The sequence below is a fragment of the Patiria miniata genome, unplaced genomic scaffold (assembly GCF_015706575.1).
Source record: "Patiria miniata isolate m_02_andy unplaced genomic scaffold, ASM1570657v1 HiC_scaffold_9, whole genome shotgun sequence".
Lineage (NCBI taxonomy): Eukaryota > Metazoa > Echinodermata > Asteroidea > Valvatida > Asterinidae > Patiria > Patiria miniata.
The window spans coordinates 26,404,493-26,428,834 of NW_024037076.1; the positions used below are offsets into that span (position 1 = coordinate 26,404,493).

The 24,342-nt window shown below is 43.2% G+C and overlaps 3 protein-coding genes across 3 annotated transcripts; 1 reads left to right on the plus strand and 2 right to left on the minus strand.

Moving 5' to 3' along the window:
* The first annotated feature begins 5,154 nt into the window (after positions 1–5,154).
* LOC119720983 (metabotropic glutamate receptor-like) lies at positions 5,155–8,344 on the plus strand. Its single transcript, XM_038190847.1, has 2 exons — positions 5,155–7,433; positions 7,817–8,344. The coding sequence occupies exons 1-2, from the start codon at positions 5,415–5,417 to the stop codon at positions 8,342–8,344; spliced, it is 2,547 nt and encodes an 848-aa protein (XP_038046775.1). The 5' UTR covers positions 5,155–5,414.
* A 963-nt stretch (positions 8,345–9,307) lies between these two features.
* On the minus strand, positions 9,308–12,467 carry LOC119720255 (ubiquinone biosynthesis O-methyltransferase-like). The gene is made up of 4 exons (XM_038189878.1): positions 11,964–12,467; positions 10,987–11,303; positions 10,384–10,519; positions 9,308–9,750 (listed from the first exon to the last, which is right to left on the minus strand). Exons 1-4 carry the CDS (start codon positions 12,136–12,138, stop codon positions 9,593–9,595), a joined length of 786 nt encoding a protein of 261 aa, XP_038045806.1. The 5' UTR covers positions 12,139–12,467; the 3' UTR covers positions 9,308–9,592.
* A 660-nt stretch (positions 12,468–13,127) lies between these two features.
* LOC119720254 (phosphoethanolamine N-methyltransferase-like) lies at positions 13,128–20,227 on the minus strand. The gene is made up of 7 exons (XM_038189877.1): positions 19,760–20,227; positions 18,802–19,118; positions 18,212–18,347; positions 15,880–16,041; positions 14,907–15,220; positions 14,305–14,440; positions 13,128–13,698 (listed from the first exon to the last, which is right to left on the minus strand). The coding sequence occupies exons 1-7, from the start codon at positions 19,932–19,934 to the stop codon at positions 13,631–13,633; spliced, it is 1,308 nt and encodes a 435-aa protein (XP_038045805.1). The 5' UTR covers positions 19,935–20,227; the 3' UTR covers positions 13,128–13,630.
* Between the last annotated feature and the right edge of the window lie 4,115 nt (positions 20,228–24,342).

Sequence of the window (24,342 nt, forward strand, 5' to 3'; positions counted from 1 at the left end):
GTGACCCGGGTTCGAATCCCGCCTGGGCCAATATGTGGATTGGGTTTTCAGTCCCTACCTGATTCCGTGGGTTTTACCCAGAATATTCTTCCGGGCTTTTCCTCCCACCTCTAAAAGTGTAATAATATTATGTAATAATAATCATAATAATAATAATAAAAATAATAATGCATAAACTAGAAATATTCATATCACAATTCTTTATGTCATGGTACCTTTAGTGCGTATAATGAGCCACCCCCCCAAGAAAAAAAACCCCAGCAAATTTCCGCCTCTGACTGGTGGAAAGTTAGTTGATATAGAAACTAAATCCGCTTTCAATATTAAGCATGGTGTCAGTAGGTAATTATTCAGAGAACCAACCTCTCCATACATCCTTTTAACTCGGGTGCAAAAGCACGGAAGTTGGTAGGAAGGTTAGAAAAGTTTAGGACAAACACTTCTGCGAAGTTCAGATTCGTGTGGCCTTCAATGTTTTGTACGAAAAATAATGCACATGTTTATTCACACATTTTATCAGGAAATAAAAATCCGCCCTTCAGCCTGGCGTCAGCAAAAATACAAACTGCCATTTGCAGGAGGAAATAATACAGGGTGAGTAAATTCCCCGAACATTCATTTCGAACAGAACATATATGGATGTGTGTGAATTGTTTTCGTTTTGCTGAGACAACAAACACCTTTTTTTGTGATCCGTGGACAGAACTTTAAAACGGTGGTTGTGTTTGAAATTCTGTAACTTGAAAAGTACATAAGTGATTTGTATGATTCTTGTACTAAAAGAAAGCCTATTAATTGGGCTTTCATATCCTAGATTTTAAAAGTGATTGGATTTGAACGTGCTTCATGCATAACTTTATTACTAAAATGGTCCTGCTATTTGGGTTTCTTCTTTTTGTACTCACCCTGTATACATAGGTGTAACTAATGGTTGCAGACCTGCAAATCGACTCCCAAAAGACCTGAGTGATAATTACATGTATTCTGAAAATTATTACAAATACTCACAACTCTCCAAGGTGTTTGGGACTCCCGTCCAATGAAAGATTATGAAATAAGCTTTCATTTTCTGTGAATTTGGGTTCAATTAGCTGATGACTTTTGGGAGAAAATTCCATCCAAAGATGATCACCCCGAAAAGTAGTCCTGTTACTCAACGCCATTTTGAAAAATGAGGCCTGCGCTCCATTGCAAAATAGAGCAATTGTAGGGCCCAATTTCATGCGGATTTCACAGAAATACGAGCTAACACTCCTGTTCACGGCTTCACCGATCGTTTATTCCAAACGCTCCAGTTCATGGCCCACAAAATGCTCTAATAGCAAAGAATTTGAGGGCATACAAATTGTGATTTGGCCCGCGTAGGCATTGATTTCTGGGCCTGTATATTTACAGGTCTATTCCCTAATATGGTTTAAATAATCATGATAAATGAGACAATTTTTTTCAGGCAGTGGGAGCGAAGACAGAACCAATCAAAATTCCTGTTTTATATAAACGTTCAGAACAACCTTGGCCTGGATAAAAAGATTATGTAGGACAGTTGAAACAGACCGAACGGAATGACATATCTATTGTAGATAGTGTGCGTCCGTTGGCTCAAGGAACTATTATGGTTTATATAGCTCCATTGTTGAGTTGAGTAAAAGGGAGTTGATCGTAAATACGTTGTCGCGAAAGTACGTGCAGCCGTCGCTATACAGAGCTAGACTTTTATGTGGAATGTTCGAGCGATTGGTCAACTCGCCACCTTACCAACTCGCCCTTTACCAACTCGCCCCCTCGCCAACAAACACCAACCAAACATGACTATTTCCCCCAAAATAATATACGACTTCCACTTTCCGAGTTTTTCGACTAGATGAAGCACTAACGAACAGCGCTATGCTTTCAAATAAATAATTTATCCAGGGGGCGAGTTGGCAAGGAGGCTAGGGGGCGAGTCGGCCAAGGGGCGAGGTCGTAAGGGGCGAGTTGGTCAGGTGACGAGTTGGCAAGAGGGGGAGTTGGTAAGGAGCGAGTTGGCAAGCGGCGAGTCGGACAGGGGGCGAGTTGGTAAGGAGTGAGTAGGCCAGGGGCGAGTTGTCCTGACACCGTTCAAGTAATTGTCCTGGTGCAAGAACGCACGGAAAGGAAGCTTCTCTGACTAATATAATAAATTTAAAATTCTCATCTCATCTCTTCCATAGGCCGTTTTTCTTCTCATGAAGAATCAGATAGTAACATTTTCGTGACACTTCAACGAAATTATACAATGATCGAGCTCGCCAAGGAAAATCTGCATAGTCAACCCAAAAGGTATGTTTGTTTTTAATTTTAATTTTTTTTTATAGATATATGCTATGCACATACATGCATTCATGAACCTTCATCACATTTAATTCAATTCAGGTTCAGTATTTTGCTAACGTCACAACCATTATACATAGTGAATCAAAAAGAAAATGACCTGGATTGATCATTTTTATTTCTTAAAAAGCAATCAAATTGAAGTATGTCTATCAGAGCATGTTCTTCCGCTCACCTGAAGTTGTTTGATACTGAAATTGACTCGCCCTGTTTACCGGTAGTTTTGTCCATTTCCATACGGCCATCGTTGCGGGTAAAATAACAATTAAAACGTAATGTATTATAAAATTTAGTGACACTGACAAAACAAAAATCATTATGTATATTCCTTTTAATGTATTGAATGGATGACTGCGAAATTATAGGCAAAAGTTGTGGTCAACCGCAGTTGCAGAATGTGTGCACACTTTTGATACCGAATGAGGCTCATTATTTGCAAATGAAAGAAAGGTCAACAAATTAAGGTTTGTTTCGTGCCGCAATTTAAAACGGAACGGAACACAAAGAAAATACGCGCACAATGCCACCCACGAAGATTTGCTTTTTGAGAAAACAACGTCGCTGTCGAAAAGGCCGCTTGTTTAATGCGCCGGTGCTGCCTTGAGGAACTTCTTGCCTTAAAGGGGCATTACGGCCTGAAATCTCCGAAAATTTCATGTTTTGGAATCTTTACTTATCCTATTCTAAAGGTCTGGTTGAATGGAAATTAACCTTATGTCTTACCGTTCCCCGGTTGTTTACATCGGACGCGATGGAGAACGCATACGTGTTTCCTGCCTTTTTCAATCAATGTACGATATACGTTGTGTGTGTCACATAAATTACACACAGCACCAATACATAAATGTTGTTTCTTACACGTCCGCAGAATGCGATAGCCATTTGCGGCTGGATCACAACTAGCACTGAAATGCTCGACTTTTCAGAGACAAAATAATTGTGAACCTCCCCCCCCATACGTTCTCGCATAGTTCTTGCAAGAATAACACAAATCTGACAAGTTTTTAAAGGATGGTTGTGTGGACCAGGTGCCATGATTTTACAGAATGCTTTAGACTGTCATTCACTAACCGTCCATGTATTTTATAATAATTTGATAGTTTTTTTGATGTTATGTTCCCTTTAATACACCTCATTCTTGTTCTTGTTGTCATAATTAAATTGACATTCAAAGATTCAACATCGACCACGGTCGACTCTACCAATTAAGGACAATGCTTTACAACAAGTGACACTCAGTCTGACAAAACTATAATAAAAACAGAAAACCGCATATTTTAACCCAGAAAGGTGAAGACAACACGTTGTATATAGACCCTTGCGCATGCAGCAAGGGACTATTATGCGATCAGATTAGACATTTTCCGCTCCACCCTAAATCTTGAAGTCCGAAGGACAATAGGAACAGGGAACCAGACAACGAGCAGACTAGGCGATTAATTATGCAACAATAGACTGCGTGTGACCTCGAGAAACTGACCAATCAGCGGGCGTCTTCTATACGCGCGTAATGAAATGCGAGCTCCGCGTGCGTAAACATCTCGCCAACGATGAGTAGCATTTTTGTATATACAGGTTGTTGTATTACACAAACGTGGTATCGAAATTGACCAATCAAAATCTTAGTCCAGATTTCGGAATGACATGACGTCGCACTTGCCTGCTTAGATAAGGCCAAAAAAAAGTCTCCGGTTTCTGGTATGGAGCTTGTCCAAAAAGTGGTAGGCGACGCGGCTTTTTTTTTTTTTTTACCTGACTTTTTTGCTTCAAATGTCGGCTGATGACTGCAAATGGTGCCCGACTAAACTTAGTGAAAATATATGGGAGTCCAGAGAGGCTACATAAAGCTTATTCTTGATCATAACCCCATCTAAAAACACGTTAAAATTGTGCAGCAGCAGGATTCCAGTCAAACCAGTGAGTTTGGCGGTTTTGAGACATCATCTTTCATTGAAAAAAAAACTTTTTTCATTTTGCCGACGCGCATGGCTACGGCGACGCGCGCGCATACCAGAAACCGGAGACTTTTTTTTTGGCCTAATTACATCAGACATTGGACCAGAGACAGAGGCTCCCGTTGGACATGTCGGGTGATACTCAGACAGCAGGAAGCCCGGCAATTCATTAAAAAACCCGAAATTGAAATTAATTTAAATATAAATTTAATTGTTAACCGTGATCTTTGGAAAAATGTAAAAATAAAACAATAAACTAATAATACCGTCTGGTATTCAATGCTCGTTTCTGTAAAATGTCCTTAATTTTTTTGTTGACAACGCCAAACAGACTTGTAATCAATTTGGACCGAGCCTCAGCCTCGGCAGTCCTTCCGTCATAGCCTCTAGAAACCAGGTTTCTAAATCTGTATCAAACACTCGAGGGATAGTGTGTCGTTTTGTGGTTCGAAAAACCCCTCCAAATCATTTCTTACCTCCCTAGGGGGTGGGCAAAGTTGTATTGAAATTGGAGGATTCAGGACTGTTAGGGCTATTCTTTGTTTCGAACGGTGTTCATAATCATTTTCTATTCTTTTCAAAGTGTTTAAACAAGTGTTTCTTACAGTAAAAGTGTGTTATCGGACCATCTGCTCAAAGCAACAGAACCAAAAGCTGACCCCCCCCCCCCCACTAAAAAATATGGAGGAAAAGAGAGATGTGGCCATATTCCCTTTTCGACGCTGCGGATTAAGTAAACAATTTACCGTGCGCCCGATTGTAGCTACGACCTACTTTATTTCTTCACTGTCTACCTGAAATCACATTTTGTTATTTCAGCACGAATGCATTCACCATTTGGAGCGTTCGATTAATTGTTCAGGCGGCAAGTAATGGGCCATCCTTGACTCTTACAAACTGAATTTGCTGCAAATATGCGAGGAGACTATATAGGGTATAAAATGTATAACTTAATGAGCTTGTATTAAAGGGCAAGGCCAGGGTATATGCAATATTTCTTGGGCGGTAAGACAGAGACAGTGCTGTTTCCATTGGGCGAGTCGATAAAAAGCCCTATTTTGACGATCGACGAATTCAGTTTGGTAGTGGTGTGCATGCGAATCGGACGGGATGGAAGGCGCTCTTGTGATTTTCGCGCTGATGTTGCTTGGCAATTTCATCGGACGCTCCCGCGGCGCAGTGCCAAGTGCCGTGAGAGTGAATTTCACCAGGCCGGGTGACTTCGTGCTCGGCGGTCTTTTCCCTCTGCACCGAGACATCACCTGCCGCGGTGGCCGCAGCTACCATCTCCTGGAGCGTGTCGAGACGATGGCCTTTGCGGTGGAAGAGATCAACGGCAGAGACGACTTGCTGGGGAACGTCACCCTGGGCTTCGACATTCGGGAGACTTGCTACCGAGATGATCCGGCGATGTGGGCGGCCTTGTCTCTTCTTGGCGGTTACTCGAACAAACAGGGGGAGTTGAAGCTGTCGACCGGCAGCGAGCCTCCTACTGGACGGCTGATCGGGGTTGTTGGAACCAGCAGAAGCAGCACGAGCGTCGTTGCCTCCAAAGCCACCAACATCTACGACGTGCCGATGATTTCCGGCTTTGCGACGAGCGATGAACTGAGCGACAAGGACCACTTCCCCAATTTCCTCCGTACCTCCCCGCCGGACAAGCAGCAGGCGAGGGCTATCATAGACGTCCTCCTGCATTTCGATTGGCGCTACGTCGGGATGATCTACTCCCTGGATACCTACGGAATCCACGGTACCCAAGAGCTGCTGACCCTTGCAGAGCAGCAGGGTATTTGCGTGGCGTTCTCCGTCTCTGTCCGGAAAGCCGCCACTGTCTCAGAGATCAAGGAGTCTGTTCGGAAAATCGAGGAGTTCGACAAGGCCAGAGTGGTGGTCATGTTCGGTGGAAATGGTGGGTACGAGGGTATGTACTTTATTCTGCAAGAGTTCTACAGGGCCAACCCAGGCAGGAATCTGGTCCTCATCGGAAGCGATTCATTTGAGAACTTTGAAAAGTACGGTCTGCATGAAATGAGCCAGGGGAGCTTGTTCTTCGCTCTGAACATCTTCGGCATTCCAGGTTTTGAGGGATACTTCCACGGCCTGTCCAGTACAAATAACAGCAATCCCTGGTACCAAGAATACCTCGATGCCTGGATGGATGAAACTGGGTGTGCTGGTCCGCAGCAGTGCCCCATTCCTGTCTCTAATCGTTCAAGTTCTGTGTACCATGCCGTGTACGCCTTTGCTTTCGCTTTGGACAGCATGCTCCAAAGTCGCTGCGACTCCGATGCGAGCGCCGTTTGCCTGACCTCTGAAGGGTTTGACCGGCGGGAATTTTTGGCACATCTTCTCAATGTAACTTTTCGAGGTGTGGACGGCGGTCGATTCCATTTCGATGAGAAAGGAGATCCGGATGGGACATACACGGTTAGTAGCTTCCGTGGCAGAAGTTATTACAAGGTAGGCCAGTGGGACTCGCGAAGCTTAAATGGACACCTGTCGATCGATGTCGACGACATTCTTTGGCCGGATGGGATGGGTAAGCCGCCGGGCTCCCTCTGTATCGAAGAGTGTAAACTTGGTCAGATCGTGGTTCCGCTGGAGAAGAAATGCTGCTGGGGTTGTAAGGAGTGTCCGATCAACGCTGTCGTGGACGGTTCGTCGTGTCGTCCTTGCGACGAAGAGTTCTGGCCCAACGAGGATCGCTCGCAGTGCCGAATGATCACGCCGTCCAAGGTGGATATCACGGACGCGGCTATGGTGATGGTCATAATCCTCTGCGTCCTCGGTCTTGGCTTGTCTCTACTCAGTCTTGTTGGCCTGCTGCACTACAGGAACCACCCTCTCATCAAAGCCACGAGCCGGGAGCTCAGCACCCTTACTCTGCTCGGCACGCTCCTTGCGTGGATGTCAGTGGCGGTGTATCTGGCTCAACCCATGGCCGCGTCCTGTGCCGCGGGAGAGGCCATGATCTCGCTGTGCTTCACGCTGACCTACGGTCCGACGCTGCTGAAGGTGAACCGGATCTTCCGGATCTTTCAGTCAAGCAAGAAGTCCACCAAACGGCCCGCACTAGTTCGACCCAAGGATCAGCTCATATTGGCCACGGTGCTAATAGCCCTTCAGGTAAGGTTTTTTTCTTGTTGCGAAAACACAGACTACGATCTGGAAGTTGTAAATTCCTTTCTCACTGAACAGGGATAAAACGTATATACATTTGCATCGGTCTCTTTTGGGTTTTAAAAAATGAGTGAAAGTCAATGTGCACAATGTCAAATTAGCACTAGTTCACTCCCGTTCATTCTATAAGTGCTGAAAAGAGTTTGTTTTTCTTTAAGTTTAAAAACACCAGAGTTCACATTGTCATCGTTTGCCATTACATTCACTCACCAATTTAAAAGACATCTCAACCTGCAAAACGTAATCCCGTTTTTTAACCTTAATTTCTCGATGGTGGATGTTGTCCACAAGGCAACGTAAACGCTGCACCCCTTTTTAATTCTGTGCAGGTTGTAGTCGTCATTGTCTCCATATCAGTCAGCCCATCCAGGCCCAAGTACCTGATTCCCCGACCTCCCCGGGATTACATCGAGGTCTACTGTGACTTCGGCAGCGGCTTCATCGCCTCGTGCGTGTACAACCTGCTACTGATCCTGGTCTGCTGCTACTACGCCTTCAAGACCCGTAAGGTACCCAGCAACTACAACGAGTCCAAGTTCATCGCAGTCAGCGTCTACTCCACGCTGGTGCTGTGCCTGGCCGCCGTGCCTGTCTACACTACGGCCGTGGCTGTGCTGCAGAAGGTGGCTACTCTCTGCATGGCGCTGCTGCTCAACGCCATCTTGACGGTGGTCTGCGTGTACCTCCCCAAGCTGTACGCCGTCAAGTTCCTGAAGGACGTCCGCGTGATGGATTGGAGCAGCTCTGCGGGCTCCACAGCGGAATCCACGACTGCGGCCGCTAGTAGTATGAGCCGACCGGGGCCATCGGTTCGTCATGGTGGGACAACCATCAAAGTTGGGCCAGCGGAAACCTAACTTTTCTCCTGATCTGTTGTAAACCTCTAGTCTAGAAAAAAAAATGCACGTAGACTTATTGTTTTCGCACGAATTCGTGTTTTTTTGTAGCACACTGTGTGATGATGGGGAGGCCCAAAGGTTGCAAGTCTTATTTCCAAGCGTGTACGACCATAACATTTTGCAGACTGGAGAAAAGCATTATTTTTCTGCGCAACCTAAAAACTGCGCAACCTAAGGGATGTGGCATAAAGATTAATAAACAACAGAAACGTCAATTGAAGAGGAGTTTCAAAATAGGTTTCTTTATTATTTCTTTCTTTCTTATTTCTAATTTCAACTGGGTGGTCCATTCAGTGGAATCCACTGGTCTCCCATGGGTCCAAGCATTCATAAAAGACAATAAACATAAACAATTAACATTAAATATACACATTCACATCAGTCACATTAATTTTAAAAGTCATCAAGCATAAGAAATAAGGACCCTCCCAAAGCAATTACCAGAAGCAATATTTACATGTTCAAACCCCACAAATATGCTTATACATGTATATGAATGTTATGGAGGGGAAAAAACCTGACAACACAATCATGATGTATAAAAAGACCGACCTTATACACCAGACAATAATGCAACCCAAAAAGACCCCCCAAAAAACACACACACACAAAAACACCTTACACAAAAAAGAATTACAAATCTACAATATTCATCAACGTAATATTTTGCGTAATAGCTATATATTTTGGAGTGTTAGTTTATTACGTTTACATGAAAAAAACAAACAGTCAGCAGCCACCAATGTGGCATGAAGAGACCAGGTACAATTCATCAATACCTAAGGCAGTTTGGTTGGGAGCCCGTCACGTGGCCGGTCGTAAAAGGTTGATAAAACGACCGGCTGGCTGGTCTACTTTGCCAGTGTCACATGAAATTTGACTCCTATGAAATCCAGTCCCTTTTACCCTTTTATTGGTTGACGTGACCGGCTCGGGTCATTATCAGCGTCCAGACTCCTAACATAGTGTTTAAAACCGGCCAAGCACATATTTATTGCCTTATTAATACAATCTGTTAGTACTTACACAAAATGTTGAGAAGATAAAACATCATTTTTGAAACCATTAAACAATCTCATAAGCATATTTTTTCATGTTTTTTTTTATACTACAACCACGAGGAAAGACTCTACTAAACCTAAAAAAAATATCAAAATAACGCCACAAAAAGACTTGAAAGCGAAAACCGCCACAGGGTTTCAAGTCTTATTTCCAAGCGTGTACGACCATAACTTCAAAAGTGATGAGGACATGTCCGGGCTGAGATTTATCCCCATAGCGATCCAACGCCCACTGCCACAAGTCTTGCAAATAATCCTCCGCTGGTATCAATGGTATTTCTCCAAGACATGTCTTCAAAAACACTGTTGAAAAGAAAGAAGAAAAAACAGGAGATTTACGCGTGCACACGTGTGTGTAAATCCTGATTGAATAATTTTAAAGTAATTTTTTAACAACTGAACCCCCTTGTGTTATGTTAGGCATTTCTGCACAACTCCAGCTTCTTAAATGCCTCCATACTTTCCCCAATTCCGAATTATTTTGTACATGAATGTATTCTGTTCCGTATTATGAATACGTTTGTACTGTATTCATCACGATTTGAAAGTGTGGATAGAAAATGTCTATTTGAATTGAATTGAATTGAATAGCCCGTCGCAGAGCTGACATATTGACGAATTAGCGAAAAGCACGTTTCGAGTTATTCGCGTATGAAGTTGGACATTTTTCTGGGCGTTGTATTTTACCCTTTATGTTTCGATAATAACCCTTTTGGTGTATATTCGGAATAAAAAATCTCTAATAGCCGGTTGTTCTTCACACTGTTTGTATGCTATTCGTCAGTTTGTCGGATCGCACACGCGCGCAATTCGACAAACTGACGAATTACATTCGTTGGTACTTTGAACGCATACCTTACAGTAGCTGGTGAATGCACTCCTTTAAGCATACATAATGTGGTTCGGAGAACGTACGTTTCGATTGTTAAAGCTTACATTTTAACTGAATTTCGGACAGGACCAGTTCATGCCTCCGTACTTCACACTTAGCCTCGGCCCAGCCACACGCTTTGAAGACTTTCTGCGTTTCTTGGACCGAAAGGTCCCAAAGGTGCAGTGATGACTTGTAGTCCTGAATGACCAAAAAGACCATCTCTGTTATGTGAAAAGGGCAGGTGACTCTCCAGTAGACATGCTTCGATTAAGCATTTAAAACCCTCCTATGGAAACAAGCATTCTGAGCCATGCTATTACTTGGGTCAATATTGGTCAAGTGACCCATTGGTTTGTTAAAAGTATACCAGGGGAAGAGGAAGGAAACTTTGACCGTTTGTGACCTTTTAAACAGCAGGAGGGTTTTAAGTAAGACCTTCCCACCCCACCACCATCCACCTTTCAAGTTTTTCAAGCTATACCGGTCCCCTGTGTTAACTAGAAATCGGCACCGCTGTAGTAAACAGCTGGACTGAGATTCAGCCCGGTTTCACGAAAGGATCTCGATCTACGCAAACCAAACAAAAAAACACCCCCCCCCCCTCACGCCAAAAAAAAAAAAGGGGGGGGGGAAAGATCCAATTTAAAAGGACGACTGTTTCATACCTGGACAAAAGCACCCCACTTCTCGTGGCTTTTCAAGAAGGAAGTCGCACGGGGTAAAAAGAAGGAGTCGTCGTGGTTCCCAAAACTGATGATGATCAGAGCCTGCCCGCCCGGCTTCAGACACGCCGAGATGCTACGGAGCGCTTGGGTTTCCTCAGGAATCCAGTGGAGAACGAAGAAACAGACAGCTTTGTCGAATCTCTCTCGCCAGTCCGGGTTGTCCCCCACGGCTCGGGCGTCCCATTGACTGTATGCTACGTTTGGTGCCGAGTTGGTCTTAACGGCCACTGTTACCATTTCCTCTGAAGCGTCAATACCTAAAGGGAAGGGGAACAGAGTTAAGGCACCCTGATTGATATGATAGTATGAGCGGGTTTTGTGTGTGTGTAAGTTCAAATTGCTATTGATGCCCAAATGCGAGCTCCTGTGGAACGATCGTGTTTTTTGTGTGCGAAGTTTATCTGGAGGATCGGATAGTGTGTTTAAAAGACCGGTAGAATGGTGAGACAGGACACGCCGTATTTAAAACTACAAACTCTATGACTTTGAAACATTTCGAAAAGATAAAGCGCCCTCGTGAATGTTCTAATCACAAGTGGCGGCGCCACCGGGGGACGGGGGAGGGCAGGGTGGGGGGATGGGGAATGGCCGCAATGGGGAATTTGCCCCCCCCCCCAAAAAAAAATAAATAAAATAAAAATAAAATAAATCTTACCTGCATGAAGAGGACATCTATCTTCCTTTCTTCCCCAACTTATGGAATGGGGGGGGGGGGACACTGCGTATGCCATACGTACGGGGTGTCTAAAAAGTCGGCATTTCGTGCATATTATAGGAGGCTTTCTGCTCGCATAGTTTCTCGAGAAAACAAACTCACAAAAAAACCCAACTACGATAGCCGGAAAAATAGGTGCGTCAACACCTCCTCCCTGGAGCAGCTGGCGATGCAGAGGCCGAGGAATGGAACTGAATCTTACCTGTTACACTCTTGACTTTCCCAGCCATTGACTTGGTTTCTTCCCCAGTACCGCATCCCACGTCCAGTACCGTGTCTCCTGGTCTCAACTCCAGTTTGTCAATGTGTTGCATGATGACGGAATGTTGGACGAATCTGCCATCTCCGCAGTAGTCGTTACTCGCTGAGAAATTCATGAGAGATGCTAATTTTCACTGGTCGAAACAGACTATGAAAGTAAGGAAAATCTTTAGGAACTATGACTGTGTCTGAACATCCCTGAATGACTAATCTTCATTCACACTCTGAACTGTCGGATATCAGACGCCATTATGGAGAACTTTGCCCCCCCCCATTATGTGCAGAAAATCAGTCACATACAACGGTGCATTGACCCGGTGACATTCACAGCCCCACTGCGTATGTTGCACCGATATTAGGAATCAACGAATCGGTATCGCCAACCTCGTGCCCCGTGGGTACGATCTTGCAGCGCCATGTTGTTTCCCATCATGCCTTGCGCGATCATAACCCCTGGAATTGTGTAATTTAAATGTGCCAAAATATGGCACATTATAATTAGGGCTGCAGTTTATCCGTTTTACGTGCCGACGCCATCTTTAAAATGTTAAAAGTTGTGATTTTGAAGAATCAATCCTTTCCGAACACAACGTTTGGACGTTGTGTTAATTAGCAAAGATTTGTATTAAATGTACGTACCCCTTTCGTGCCTTTACAACCACAGATACAGGGGTTTTTTTAGCGAAAAACGCGACTGACATAATCCATATCGTACAGGCACTCGCGACTTTTGAATCATAATTTTTTTTTTCGTACGTGACGTTACGTGCAAAGCTAAGCACGCGAGCGCGAGCGCATTATGGGCGCGCCCGGCGTGCAATCTTCGACATGCCCGCGCAGTACGCTGTGAATAGCCATTCAGCGCCATTTACGTCATCATCACAGCCAGGGGTTAGTGTAAGGAACGAGCACGCGTCCCTGGAGTCGAGGCTGCGGTATCGCATTTGAAAATCAGGTGTAGCGTGAATATCCGACTCCATGAAATGTGGACTCATTGGTAGTACTGCGCACGCGTGAGTACGATACTATGCTATTTTTAGGATCGTTTCGGGAGATTGACCTGTCACGTGCGAGGGATCAACCAATAATAGGGAAATAGGGGTCCGATTTTCATAGGAGTCGGATTTTCATGTGCCACCGGTACGGTACTGTCTCGTTCACGAACATATTATGGCACGGCCGGTAAAACAAGGATTATTTTCTTTACTATTTATTAATAGAAGGCCCCAAAAATTAAGTTTTTGGAGTTAAGAAAATGTAGGTAGTTTGGTCAAGCAAAACTATTCTGAGACTGAATGATCACTAGTACCTAGAGCAACGAACAGAGTCGGCCAATTCACCACGCCGCCATGATGTACGTACTACTAGACTTGCTTTTTTTTGAAACCATTAAACAATTCAATAAGCATAATTGTTTTCATGTAGGAAAGACTCTACTGAACCAAAAAAAAACAATATCAAAATAACGCCAAAAAAAAAAAAGACTTGAAAGCGAAAACCGCCACAGGGTTTCAAGTCTTATTTCCAAGCGTGTACGACCATAACTTCAAAAGTGATGAGGACATGTCCGGGCTGAGACTTATCCCCATAGCGATCCAACGCCCACTGTCACAAATCTTGCAAATAATCCTCCGCTGGTATCAATGGTATTTCTCCAAGACATGTCTTCAAAAACACTGTTGAAAAGAAAGAAGAAAAAACAGGAGATTTACGCGTGCACACATGGGTGTGCAAATCCTGATTGAATAATTTTAAAATAATTTTTGAACAACTGAACCCCCTTGTGTTATGTTAGGCATTTCTGTACAACTCCAGCTTCTTAAATGCCTCCATACTTTCTCAATTCCGAATTATTTTGTACATGAATGTATTCTGTTCCGTATTATGAATACGTTTGTACTGTATTCATCACGATTTGAAAGTGTGGATAGAAAATGTCTATTTGAATTGAATTGAATTGAATAGCCCGTCGCAGAGCTGACATATCGACGAATAAGCGAAAAGCATGTTTCGAGTTATTCGCGTATGAAGTTGGACATTTTTCTGGGCGTTGTATTTTACCCTTTATGTTTCGATAATAACCCTTTTGGTGTATATTCGGAATAAAAAATCTCTAATAGCCGGTTATTCTTCATACTGTTTGTATGCTATTCGTCAGTTTGTCGGATCGCACGCGCGCGCAATTCGACAAACTGACGAATTACATTCGTTGGTACTTTGAACGCATACCTTACAGTAGCTGGTGAATGCGGAGAACGTACGTTTCGATTGTTAAAGCTTACATTTTAACTGAATTTCGGACAGGACCAGTTCGTGCCTCCGTACTTCACACTTAGCCTCGGCCCAGCCACACGCTTTTAAGACTTTCTGCGTTTCTTGGACCGATAGGTCCCAAAGGTGCAGTGATGACTTGTAGTCCTGAATGACAAAAAAGACCATCTCTGTTATGTGAAAAGGGCAGGTGACTCTCCAGTAGACATGCTTCGATTAAGCACTTAAAACCCTCCTATGGAAACAAGCATTCTGAGCCATGCTATTACTTGGGTCAATATTGGTCAAGTGACCCATTGGTTTGTTAAAAGTATACCAGGGGAAGAGGAAGGAAACTTTGACCGTTTGTGACCTTTTAAACAGCAGGAGGGTTTTAAGTAAGACCTTCCCACCCCACCACCATCCACCTTTCAAGTTTTTCAAGCTATACCGGTCATCTGTGTTAACTAGAAATCGGCACCGCTGTAGTAAACAGCTGGACTGAGATTCAGCCCGGTTTCACGAAGGGATCTCGATCTACGCAAACCAAACAACAAAACACCCCCCCCCCCCTCACGCCAAAAAAAAAAGGGGGGTGGAAAAGATCCAATTTAGAAGGACGACTGTTTCATACCTGGACAAAAGCACCCCACTTCTCGTGGCTTTTCAAGAAGGAAGTCGCACGGGGTAAAAAGAAGGAGTCGTGGTTCCCAAAACTGATGATGATCAGTGCCTGCCCGCCCGGCTTCAGACACGCCGAGATGCTACGGAGCGCTTGGGTTTCCTCAGGAATCCAGTGGAGAACGAAGAAACAGACAGCTTTGTCGAATCTCTCTCGCCAGTCCGGGTTGTCCCCCACGGCTCGGGCGTCCCATTGACTGTATGCTACGTTTGGTGCCGAGTTGGTCTTAACGGCCACTGTTACCATTTCCTCTGAAGCGTCAATACCTAAAGGGAAGGGGAACAGAGTTAAGGCACCCTGATTGATATGATAGTATGAGCGGGTTTTGTGTGTGTGTAAGTTCAAAGTGCTATTGATGCCCAAATGCGAGCTCCTCTGGAACGATCGTGTTTTTTTGTGTGCGAAGTTTATCTGGAGGATCGGATAGTGTGTTTAAAAGACCGGTAGAATGGTGAGGCAGGACACGCCGTATTTAAAACTACAAACTCTATGACTTTGAAACATTTCGAAAAGATAAAGCGCCCTCATGAATGTTCTAATCACAAGTGGCGGCGCCACCGGGGGACGGGGGAGGGCAGGGTGGGGGGATGGGGAATGGCCGCAATGGGGAATTTGCCCCCCCCCCCGAAAAAAAAAAAAAAAAATAAAATAAACCTAACCTGCATGAAGAGGACATCTATCTTCCTTTCTTCCCCAACTTATGGAATGGGGGGGGGGGGGGGGACACTGCGTATGCCATACGTACGGGGTGTCTAAAAAGTCGGCATTTCGTGCATATTATAGGAGGCTTTCTGCTCGCATAGTTTCTCGAGAAAACAAACTCACAAAAAAACCCAACTACGATAGCCGGAAAAATAGGTGCGTCAACACCTCCTCCCTGGAGCAGCTGGCGATGCAGAGGCCGAGGAATGGAACTGAATCTTACCTGTTACACTCTTGACTTTCCCTGCCATTGACTTGGTTTCTTCCCCAGTACCGCATCCCACGTCCAGTACCGTGTCTCCTGGTCTCAACTCCAGTTTGTCAATGTGTTGCATGATGACGGAATGTTGGACGAATCTGCCATCCCCGCAGTAGTCGTTACTCGCTGAGAAATTCATGAGAGATGCTAATTTTCACTGGTCGATACAGACTATGAAAGTAAGGAAAATCTTTAGGAACTATGACTGTGTCTGGACATCCCTGAATGACTAATCTTTATTCACACACTGAACTGTCGGATATCAGACGCCATTATGGAGAACTTTGCCCCCCTATGTGCAGAAAATCAGTCACATACAACGGTGCATTGACCCGGTGACATTCACAGCCCCACTGCGTATGTTGCACCGATATTAGGAATCAACGAATCGGTATCGCCAACCTCGTGCCCCGTGGGTACGATCTTGCAGCGCCATGTTGTTTCCCATCATGCCTTGCGCGATCGTAACCCCTGGAATTGTGTAATTTAAATGTGCCAAAATATGGCACATTATAATTAGGGCTGCAGTTTATCCGTTTTACGTGGCGACGCCATCTTTAAAATGTTAAAAGTTGTGATTTTGAAGAATCAATCCTTTCAAACACAACGTTTGGACGTTGTGTTAATTAGCAAAGATTTGTATTAAATGTACGTACCCCTTTCGTGCCTTTACAACCACAGATACAGGGTTTTTTTTAGCGAAAAACGCGACTGACATAATCCATATCGTACAGGCACTCGCGACTTTTGAATCATAATTTTTTTTTTCGTATGTGACGTTACGTGCAAAGCTAAGCACGCGAGCGCGAGCGCATTATGGGCGCGCCCGGCGTGCAATCTTCGAAATGCCCGCGCAGTACGCTGTGAATAGCCATTCAGCGCCATTTACGTCATCATCACAGCCAGGGGTTAGTGTAAGGAACGAGCACGCGTCCCTGGAGTCGAGGCTGCGGTATCGCATTTGAAAATCAGGTGTAGCGTGAATATCCGACTCCATGAAATGTGGACTCATTGGTAGTACTGCGCACGCGTGAGTACGATACTATGCTATTTTTAGGATCGTTTCGGGAGAGTGACCTGTCACGTGCGAGGGATCAACCAATAATAGGGAAATAGGGGTCCGATTTTCATAGGAGTCGGATTTTCATGTGCCACCGGTACGGTACTGTCTCGTTCACGAACATATTATGGCACGGCCGGTAAAACAAGGATTATTTTCTTTACTATTTATTAATAGAAGGCCCCAAAAATTAAGTTTTTGGAGTTAAGAAAATGTAGGTAGTTTGGTCAAGCAAAACTATTCTGAGACTGAATGATCACTAGTACCTAGAGCAACGAACAGAGTCGGCCAATTCACCACGCCGCCATGATGTACGTACTATTAGACTTGTTTTTTTTTTGAAACCATTAAACAATTCAATAAGCATAATTGTTTTCATGTAGGAAAGACTCTACTGAACCTAAAAAAACAATATCAAAATAACGCCAAAAAAAAAAAGACTTGAAAGCGAAAAACGCCACAGGGTTTCAAGTCTTATTTCCAAGCGTGTACGACCATAACTTCAAAAGTGATGAGGACATGTCCGGGCTGAGACTTATCCCCATAGCGATCCAACGCCCACTGCCACAAGTCTTGCAAATAATCCTCCGCTGGTATCAATGGTATTTCTCCAAGACATGTCTTCAAAAACACCGTTGAAAAGAAAGAAGAAAAAACAGGAGATTTACGCGTGCACACGTGTGTGCAAATCCTGATTGAATAATTTTAAAGTAATTTTTTAACAACTGAACCCCCTTGTGTTATGTTAGGCATTTCTGTACAACTCCAGCTTCTTAAATGCCTCCATACTTTCTCAATTCCGAATTATTTTGTACATGAATGTATTCTGTTCCGTATTATGAATACGTTTGTACTGTATTCATCACGATTTGAAAGTGTGGATAGAAAATGTCTATTTGAATTGAATTGAATTGAATAGCCCGTCGCAGAGCTGACATATCGACGAATAAGCGAAAAGCATGTTTCGAGTTATTCGCGTATGAAGTTGGACATTTTTCTGGGCGTTGTATTTTACCCTTTATGTTTCGATAATAACCCTTTTGGTGTATATTCGGAATAAAAAATCTCTAATAGCCGGTTATTCTTCATACTGTTTGTATGCTATTCGTCAGTTTGTCGGATCGCACGCGCGCGCAATTCGACAAACTGACGAATTACATTCGTTGGTACTTTGAACGCATACCTTACAGTAGCTGGTGAATGCGGAGAACGTACGTTTCGATTGTTAAAGCTTACATTTTAACTGAATTTCGGACAGGACCAGTTCGTGCCTCCGTACTTCACACTTAGCCTCGGCCCAGCCACACGCTTTGAAGACTTTCTGCGTTTCTTGGACCGATAGGTCCCAAAGGTGCAGTGATGACTTGTAGTCCTGAATGACAAAAAAGACCATCTCTGTTATGTGAAAAGGGCAGGTGACTCTCCAGTAGACATGCTTCGATTAAGCACTTAAAACCCTCCTATGGAAACATGCCTTCTGAGCCATGCTATTACTTGGGTCAATTATATTGGTCAAGTGACCCATTTGTTTTTTAAATGTATACCAGGGGAAGTGGAAGGAAACTTTGACCGTTTGTGACATTTTAAACAGCAGGAGGGTTTTTAGTAAGACCTTCCCACCCCACCACCATCCACCTTTCAAGTTTTTCAAGCTATACCGGTCATCTGTGTTAACTAGAAATCGGCACCGCTGTAGTAAACAGTTGGACTGAGATTTTAGCCTGGTTTTATGAAAGGATCTCGATCTACTCAAACCAAACAACAAAACACCCCCCCCCCCCCCGCGCCAAAAAAAGATCCAATTTTGAAGGACGACTGTTTCATACCTGGACAAAAGCACCCCACTTCTCGTGGCTTTTCAAGAAGGAAGTCGCACGGGGTAAAAAGAAGGAGTCGTCGTGGTTCCCAAAACTGATGATGATCAGTGCCTGCCCGCCCGGCTTCAGACACGCCGAGATGCTACGGAGCGCTTGGGTTTCCTCAGGAATCCAGTGGAGAACGAAGAAACAGACAGCTTTGTCGAATCTCTCTCGCCAGTCCGGGTTGTCCCCCACGGCTCGGGCGTCCCATTGACTGTATGCTACGTTTGATGCCGAGTTGGTCTTAACGGCCACTGTTACCATTTCCTCTGAAGCGTCAATACCTAAAGGGAAGGGGAACAGAGTTAAGGCACCCTGATTGATATGATAGTATGAGCGGGTTTTGTGTGTGTGTAAGTTCAAATTGCTATTGATGCCCAAATGCGAGCTCCTGTGGAACGATCGTGTTTTTTTTGTGCGAAGTTTATCTGGAGGATCGGATAGTGTGTTTAAAAGACCGGTAGAATGGTGAGACAGGACACGCCGTATTTAAAACTACAAACTCTATGACTTTGAAACATTTCGAAAAGATAAAGCGCCCTCGTGAATGTTCTAATCACAAGTGGCGGCGCCACCGGGGGACGGGGGAGGGCAGGGGGGGGGGGGGGTGGGGAATGGCCGCAATGGGGAATTTGTCCCCCCCCAAATAAATCTAACCTGCATGAAGAGGACATCTATCTTCCTTTCTTCCCCAACTTATGGAATGGGGGAGGGGGGGGGGGGGACACTGCGTATGCCATACGTACGGGGTGTCTAAAAAGTCGGCATTTCGTGCATATTATAGGAGGCTTTCTGCTCGCATAGTTTCTCGAGAAAACAAACTCACAAAAAACCCAACTACGATAGCCGGAAAAATAGGTGCGTCAACACCTCCTCCCTGGAGCAGCTGGCGATGCAGAGGCCGAGGAATGGAACTGAATCTTACCTGTTACACTCTTGACTTTCCCTGCCATTGACTTGGTTTCTTCCCCAGTACCGCATCCCACGTCCAGTACCGCCTCTCCTGGTCTCAACTCCAGTTTGTCAATGTGTTGCATGATGACGGAATGTTGGGCGAATCTGCCATCCCCGCAGTAGTCGTTACTCGCTGAGAAATTCATGAGAGATGCTAATTTTCACTGGTCGAAACAGACTATGAAAGTAAGGAAAATCTTTAGGAACTATGACTGTGTCTGAACATCCCTGAATGACTAGTCTTCATTCACACACTGAACTGTCGGATATCAGACGCCATTATGGAGAACTTTGCCCCCAATTATGTGCAGAAAATCAGTCACATACAACGGTGCACTGACCCACTGCGTATGTTGCACCGATATTAGGAATCAACGGATTTGTAAATTCGGTGCGCCGAAAATAGGAATTTCAATTTCGGTATCGCCAACCTCGTGCCCCGTGGGTACGATCTTGCAGCGCCATGTTGTTTCCCATCATACCTTGCGCGATCGTAACCCCTGGAATTGTGTAATTTAAATGTGCCAAAATATGGCACATTATAATTAGGGCTGCAGTTTATCCGTTTTACGTGCCGACGCCATCTTTAAAATTCTGCTTCATGTTTAAAAGTTGTGATTTTGAAGAATCAATCCTTTCAAACACAACGTTTGGACGTTGTGTTAATTAGCAAACATTTGTATTAAATGTACGTACTACGTGTATGGATCATGTACGGTGCCACGTTTTACTATGCAAGTTTCCACGCAACGATCGACCAATAAGAAAACGACATTTAAGGTCAGCTAAGGCTATTAACATAATGATCACCACCCCCAAAACCTTACATGGACGATTGAACCAAGGCGCTAGATTGGGTTCAACTGATTTGCATAAAAGTAGTGGCCGCGTGAGTTCGCTGTTCGCGCTGTATTTTTAATGCACCGCATGCATAGACATTATGACTGCATGCATAGCGCTAGCGAAGATATCGTTTATACCGCGCTACGGCCGGATTAGCCCGAATGCGTCTGGCCGTACAGTACTATCGCAAGCTCTGTAGTACGGCCAGACGCCCAATGCTTCCACAGAGACTGAATTTTTTTTGGCCGCTGATGTAGCGATTTTGCTACAGATTTCGATCGAGATTATCTTTTCATCCAGGACAACAATTTCCAAAGTTAAGGTTCTTAGTCGTAGAGCAACTCATACCTTTTCGAAAAAACGTTCTTTGGTTTCAATAAATATATTTTCATCCATCTGGCCAAAAGACGACTTTTAGTCATCATCTTCCACAAATATCGTCCAGAAAATGCCCTCCATGCGATTTCAAAATGGCGGCCGCGTTGTAATGTATGCATTATGCAGGCATGCTTGGGCAAGATAATGAATATGCATCATAGTTTATGACGTTTGTCGGGCGCGCGGCGCGGCTGGCCATACAAACACAAGGTCATGAACTAAATAATGCATATTCATTATCTTGCCCAAGCAATGTGTGATGATGGGGAGGCCCAAAGGTTGCAAGTCTTATTTCCAAGCGTGTACGACCATAAATTCCAAAGTGATGCGGACATGTCTGGGCCGAGACTTATCCCCATAACGATCCAAACGCCCACTGCCACAAGTCTTGCAAATAATCCTCCAGCTCTGACGCTGGTATCAACGGTGTTTCTCCAAGACATGTCTTCAAAAACACTGTTGAAAAGAGAGAAGAACAAATCCAGGACATTTAAACATGCGCACGTGTATGCACATCCTGATTGAATAATTTTAAAATAATATTTGAACAACTGAACCCCCTTGTGTTATTAAGGCATTTCTGTACAACTCCAGCTTCTTAAATGCCTCCATACTTTCTCAATTCCGAATTATTTTGTACATGAATGTATTCTGTTTCCGAATATGAATACGCTTGTATACTGTACTCATCACGATTCGTATGGAGATAAAATGTCTACTTGAATTGAATATCTGATCATGATAGTCAATACTTAGATAAAACAAAAGAAAGTATTTAAGGTGGATAATTAATGAGCAAAACATTTTACGGTCCCACGTTTTTCCTTTAATTATGGGCAGTGAATGAAGCGGTTCTTCGTTATCTGCATCTATACTCGAACCACTTCATTTACAAACCATTATGCTATACTAAAAAGAAATCCCAGCAGAATTTGAATTAAACGCCAAATTTCCGAAACATTTTGCAGACTGGAGAAAAGCATTATTTTTCTGCGCAACCTAAAAACTGCGCAACCTAAGGGATGTGGCATGAAGATTAATAAACAACAGAAACGTCAATTGAAGAGGAGTTTCAAAATAGGTTTCTTTATTATTTATTTCTTTCTTATTTCTAATTTCAACTGGGTGGTCCATTCAGTGGAATCCACTGGTCTCCCATTGGTCCAAGCATACATAAAAGACAATAAACATAAACAATTAACATTAAATATACACATTCACATCAGTCACATTAATTTTAAAAGTCGTCAAGCATAAGAAATAAGGACCCTCCCAAAGCAATTACCAGAAGCAATAATTTACATGTTCAAAACCCACAAATATGCTTATACATGTATATGAATGTTATGAAGGGAAAAAAACCTGACAACACAATCATGATGTATAAAAAGACCGACCTTATACAGCAGACAAAAATGCAACCCAAAAAGACCCACACAAAAAAACCCACAAAAAAACCACCTTACACAAAAAGAATTACAAATCTACAATATTCATCAACGTAATATTTTGCGTAATAGCTATATGTTTTGGAGTGTTAGTTTATTACGTTTACATGAAAAAAACAAACAGTCAGCAGCCACCAATGTGGCATGAAGAGACCAGGTACAATTCATCACCTAAGGCAGTTTACCCATTCCTGTTGGTCGGGAGCCCGTCACGTGGCCGGTCGTAAAAGGCTGATAAAACAACCGGCTGGCTGGTCTACTTTGCCAGTGTCACATGAAATTTGACTCCTATGAAATCCAGTCCCTTTTACCCTTTTATTGGTTGACGTAACCGGCTCGGGTCATTATCAGCGTCCAGACTCCTAACATAGTGTTTAAAACCGGCCAAGCACATATTTATTCCCTTATTAATACAATCTTTATGTACTTACACAAAATGTTGAGAAGATAAAACATCATTTTTGAAACCATTAAACAATTCAATAAGCATAATTTTTTTTCATGTTTTTTTTTCTACAACCACGAGGAAAGACTCTACTGAACCTAAAAAAACAATATCAAAATAATGCCAAAAAAAAGAAGAAGACTTGAAAGCGAAAAACGCCACAGGGTTTCAAGTCTTATTTCCAAGCGTGTACGACCATAAATTCAAAAGTGATGAGGACATGTCCGGGCTGAGACTTATCCCCATAGCGATCCAACGCCCACTGCCACAAGTCTTGCAAATAATCCTCCGCTGGTATCAATGGTATTTCTCCAAGACATGTCTTCAAAAACACTGTTGAAAAGAAAGAAGAAAAATCCAGGACATTTAAACATGCGCACGTGTATGCACATCCTGATTGAATAATTTTAAAATAATATTTGAACAACTGAACCCCCATGTGTTATGTAAGGCATTTCTGTACAACTCCAGCTTCTTAAATGCCTCCATACTTTCTCAATTCCGAATTATTTTGTACATGAATGTATTCTGTTTCCGTATTATGAATACGCTTGTATACTGTATTCATCACGATTCGTATGGAGATAAAATGTCTACTTAAATTGAATATCTGATCATGATAGTCAATACTTAGATAAAACAAAATAAAGTATTTAAGGTGGATAATTAATGAGCCAAACTTTTTACGGTCCCACGTTTTTCCTTTAATTATGGGCAGTGAATGAAGCGGTTCTTCGTTATCTGCATCTATACTCGAACCACTTCATTTACAAACCATTATGCTATACTAAAAAGAAATCCCAGCAGAATTTGAATTAAACGCCAAATTCCCGAAACATTTTGCAGACTGGAGAAAAGCATTATTTTTCTGCGCAACCTAAAAACTGCGCAACCTAAGGGATGTGGCATAAAGATTAATAAACAACAGAAACGTCAATTGAAGAGGAGTTTCAAAATAGGTTTCTTTATTATTTATTTATTTCTTATTTCTAATTTCAACTGGGTGGTCCATTCAGTGGAATCCACTGGTCTCCCATTGGTCCAAGCATACATAAAAGACAATAAACATAAACAATTAACATTAAATATACACATTCACATCAGTCACATTAATTTTAAAAGTCGTCAAGCATAAGAAATAAGGACCCTCCCAAAGCAATTACCAGAAGCAATAATTTACATGTTCAAACCCCACAAATATGCTTATACATGTATATGAATGTTATGGAGGGGAAAAAACCTGACAACACAATCATGATGTATAAAAAGACCGACCTTATACACCAGACAATAATGCAACCCAAAAAGACCCCCAAAAAACACACACACACAAAAACACCTTACACAAAAAAGAATTACAAATCTACAATATTCATCAACGTAATATTTTGCGTAATAGATATATATTTTGGAGTGTTAGTTTATTACGTTTACATGAAA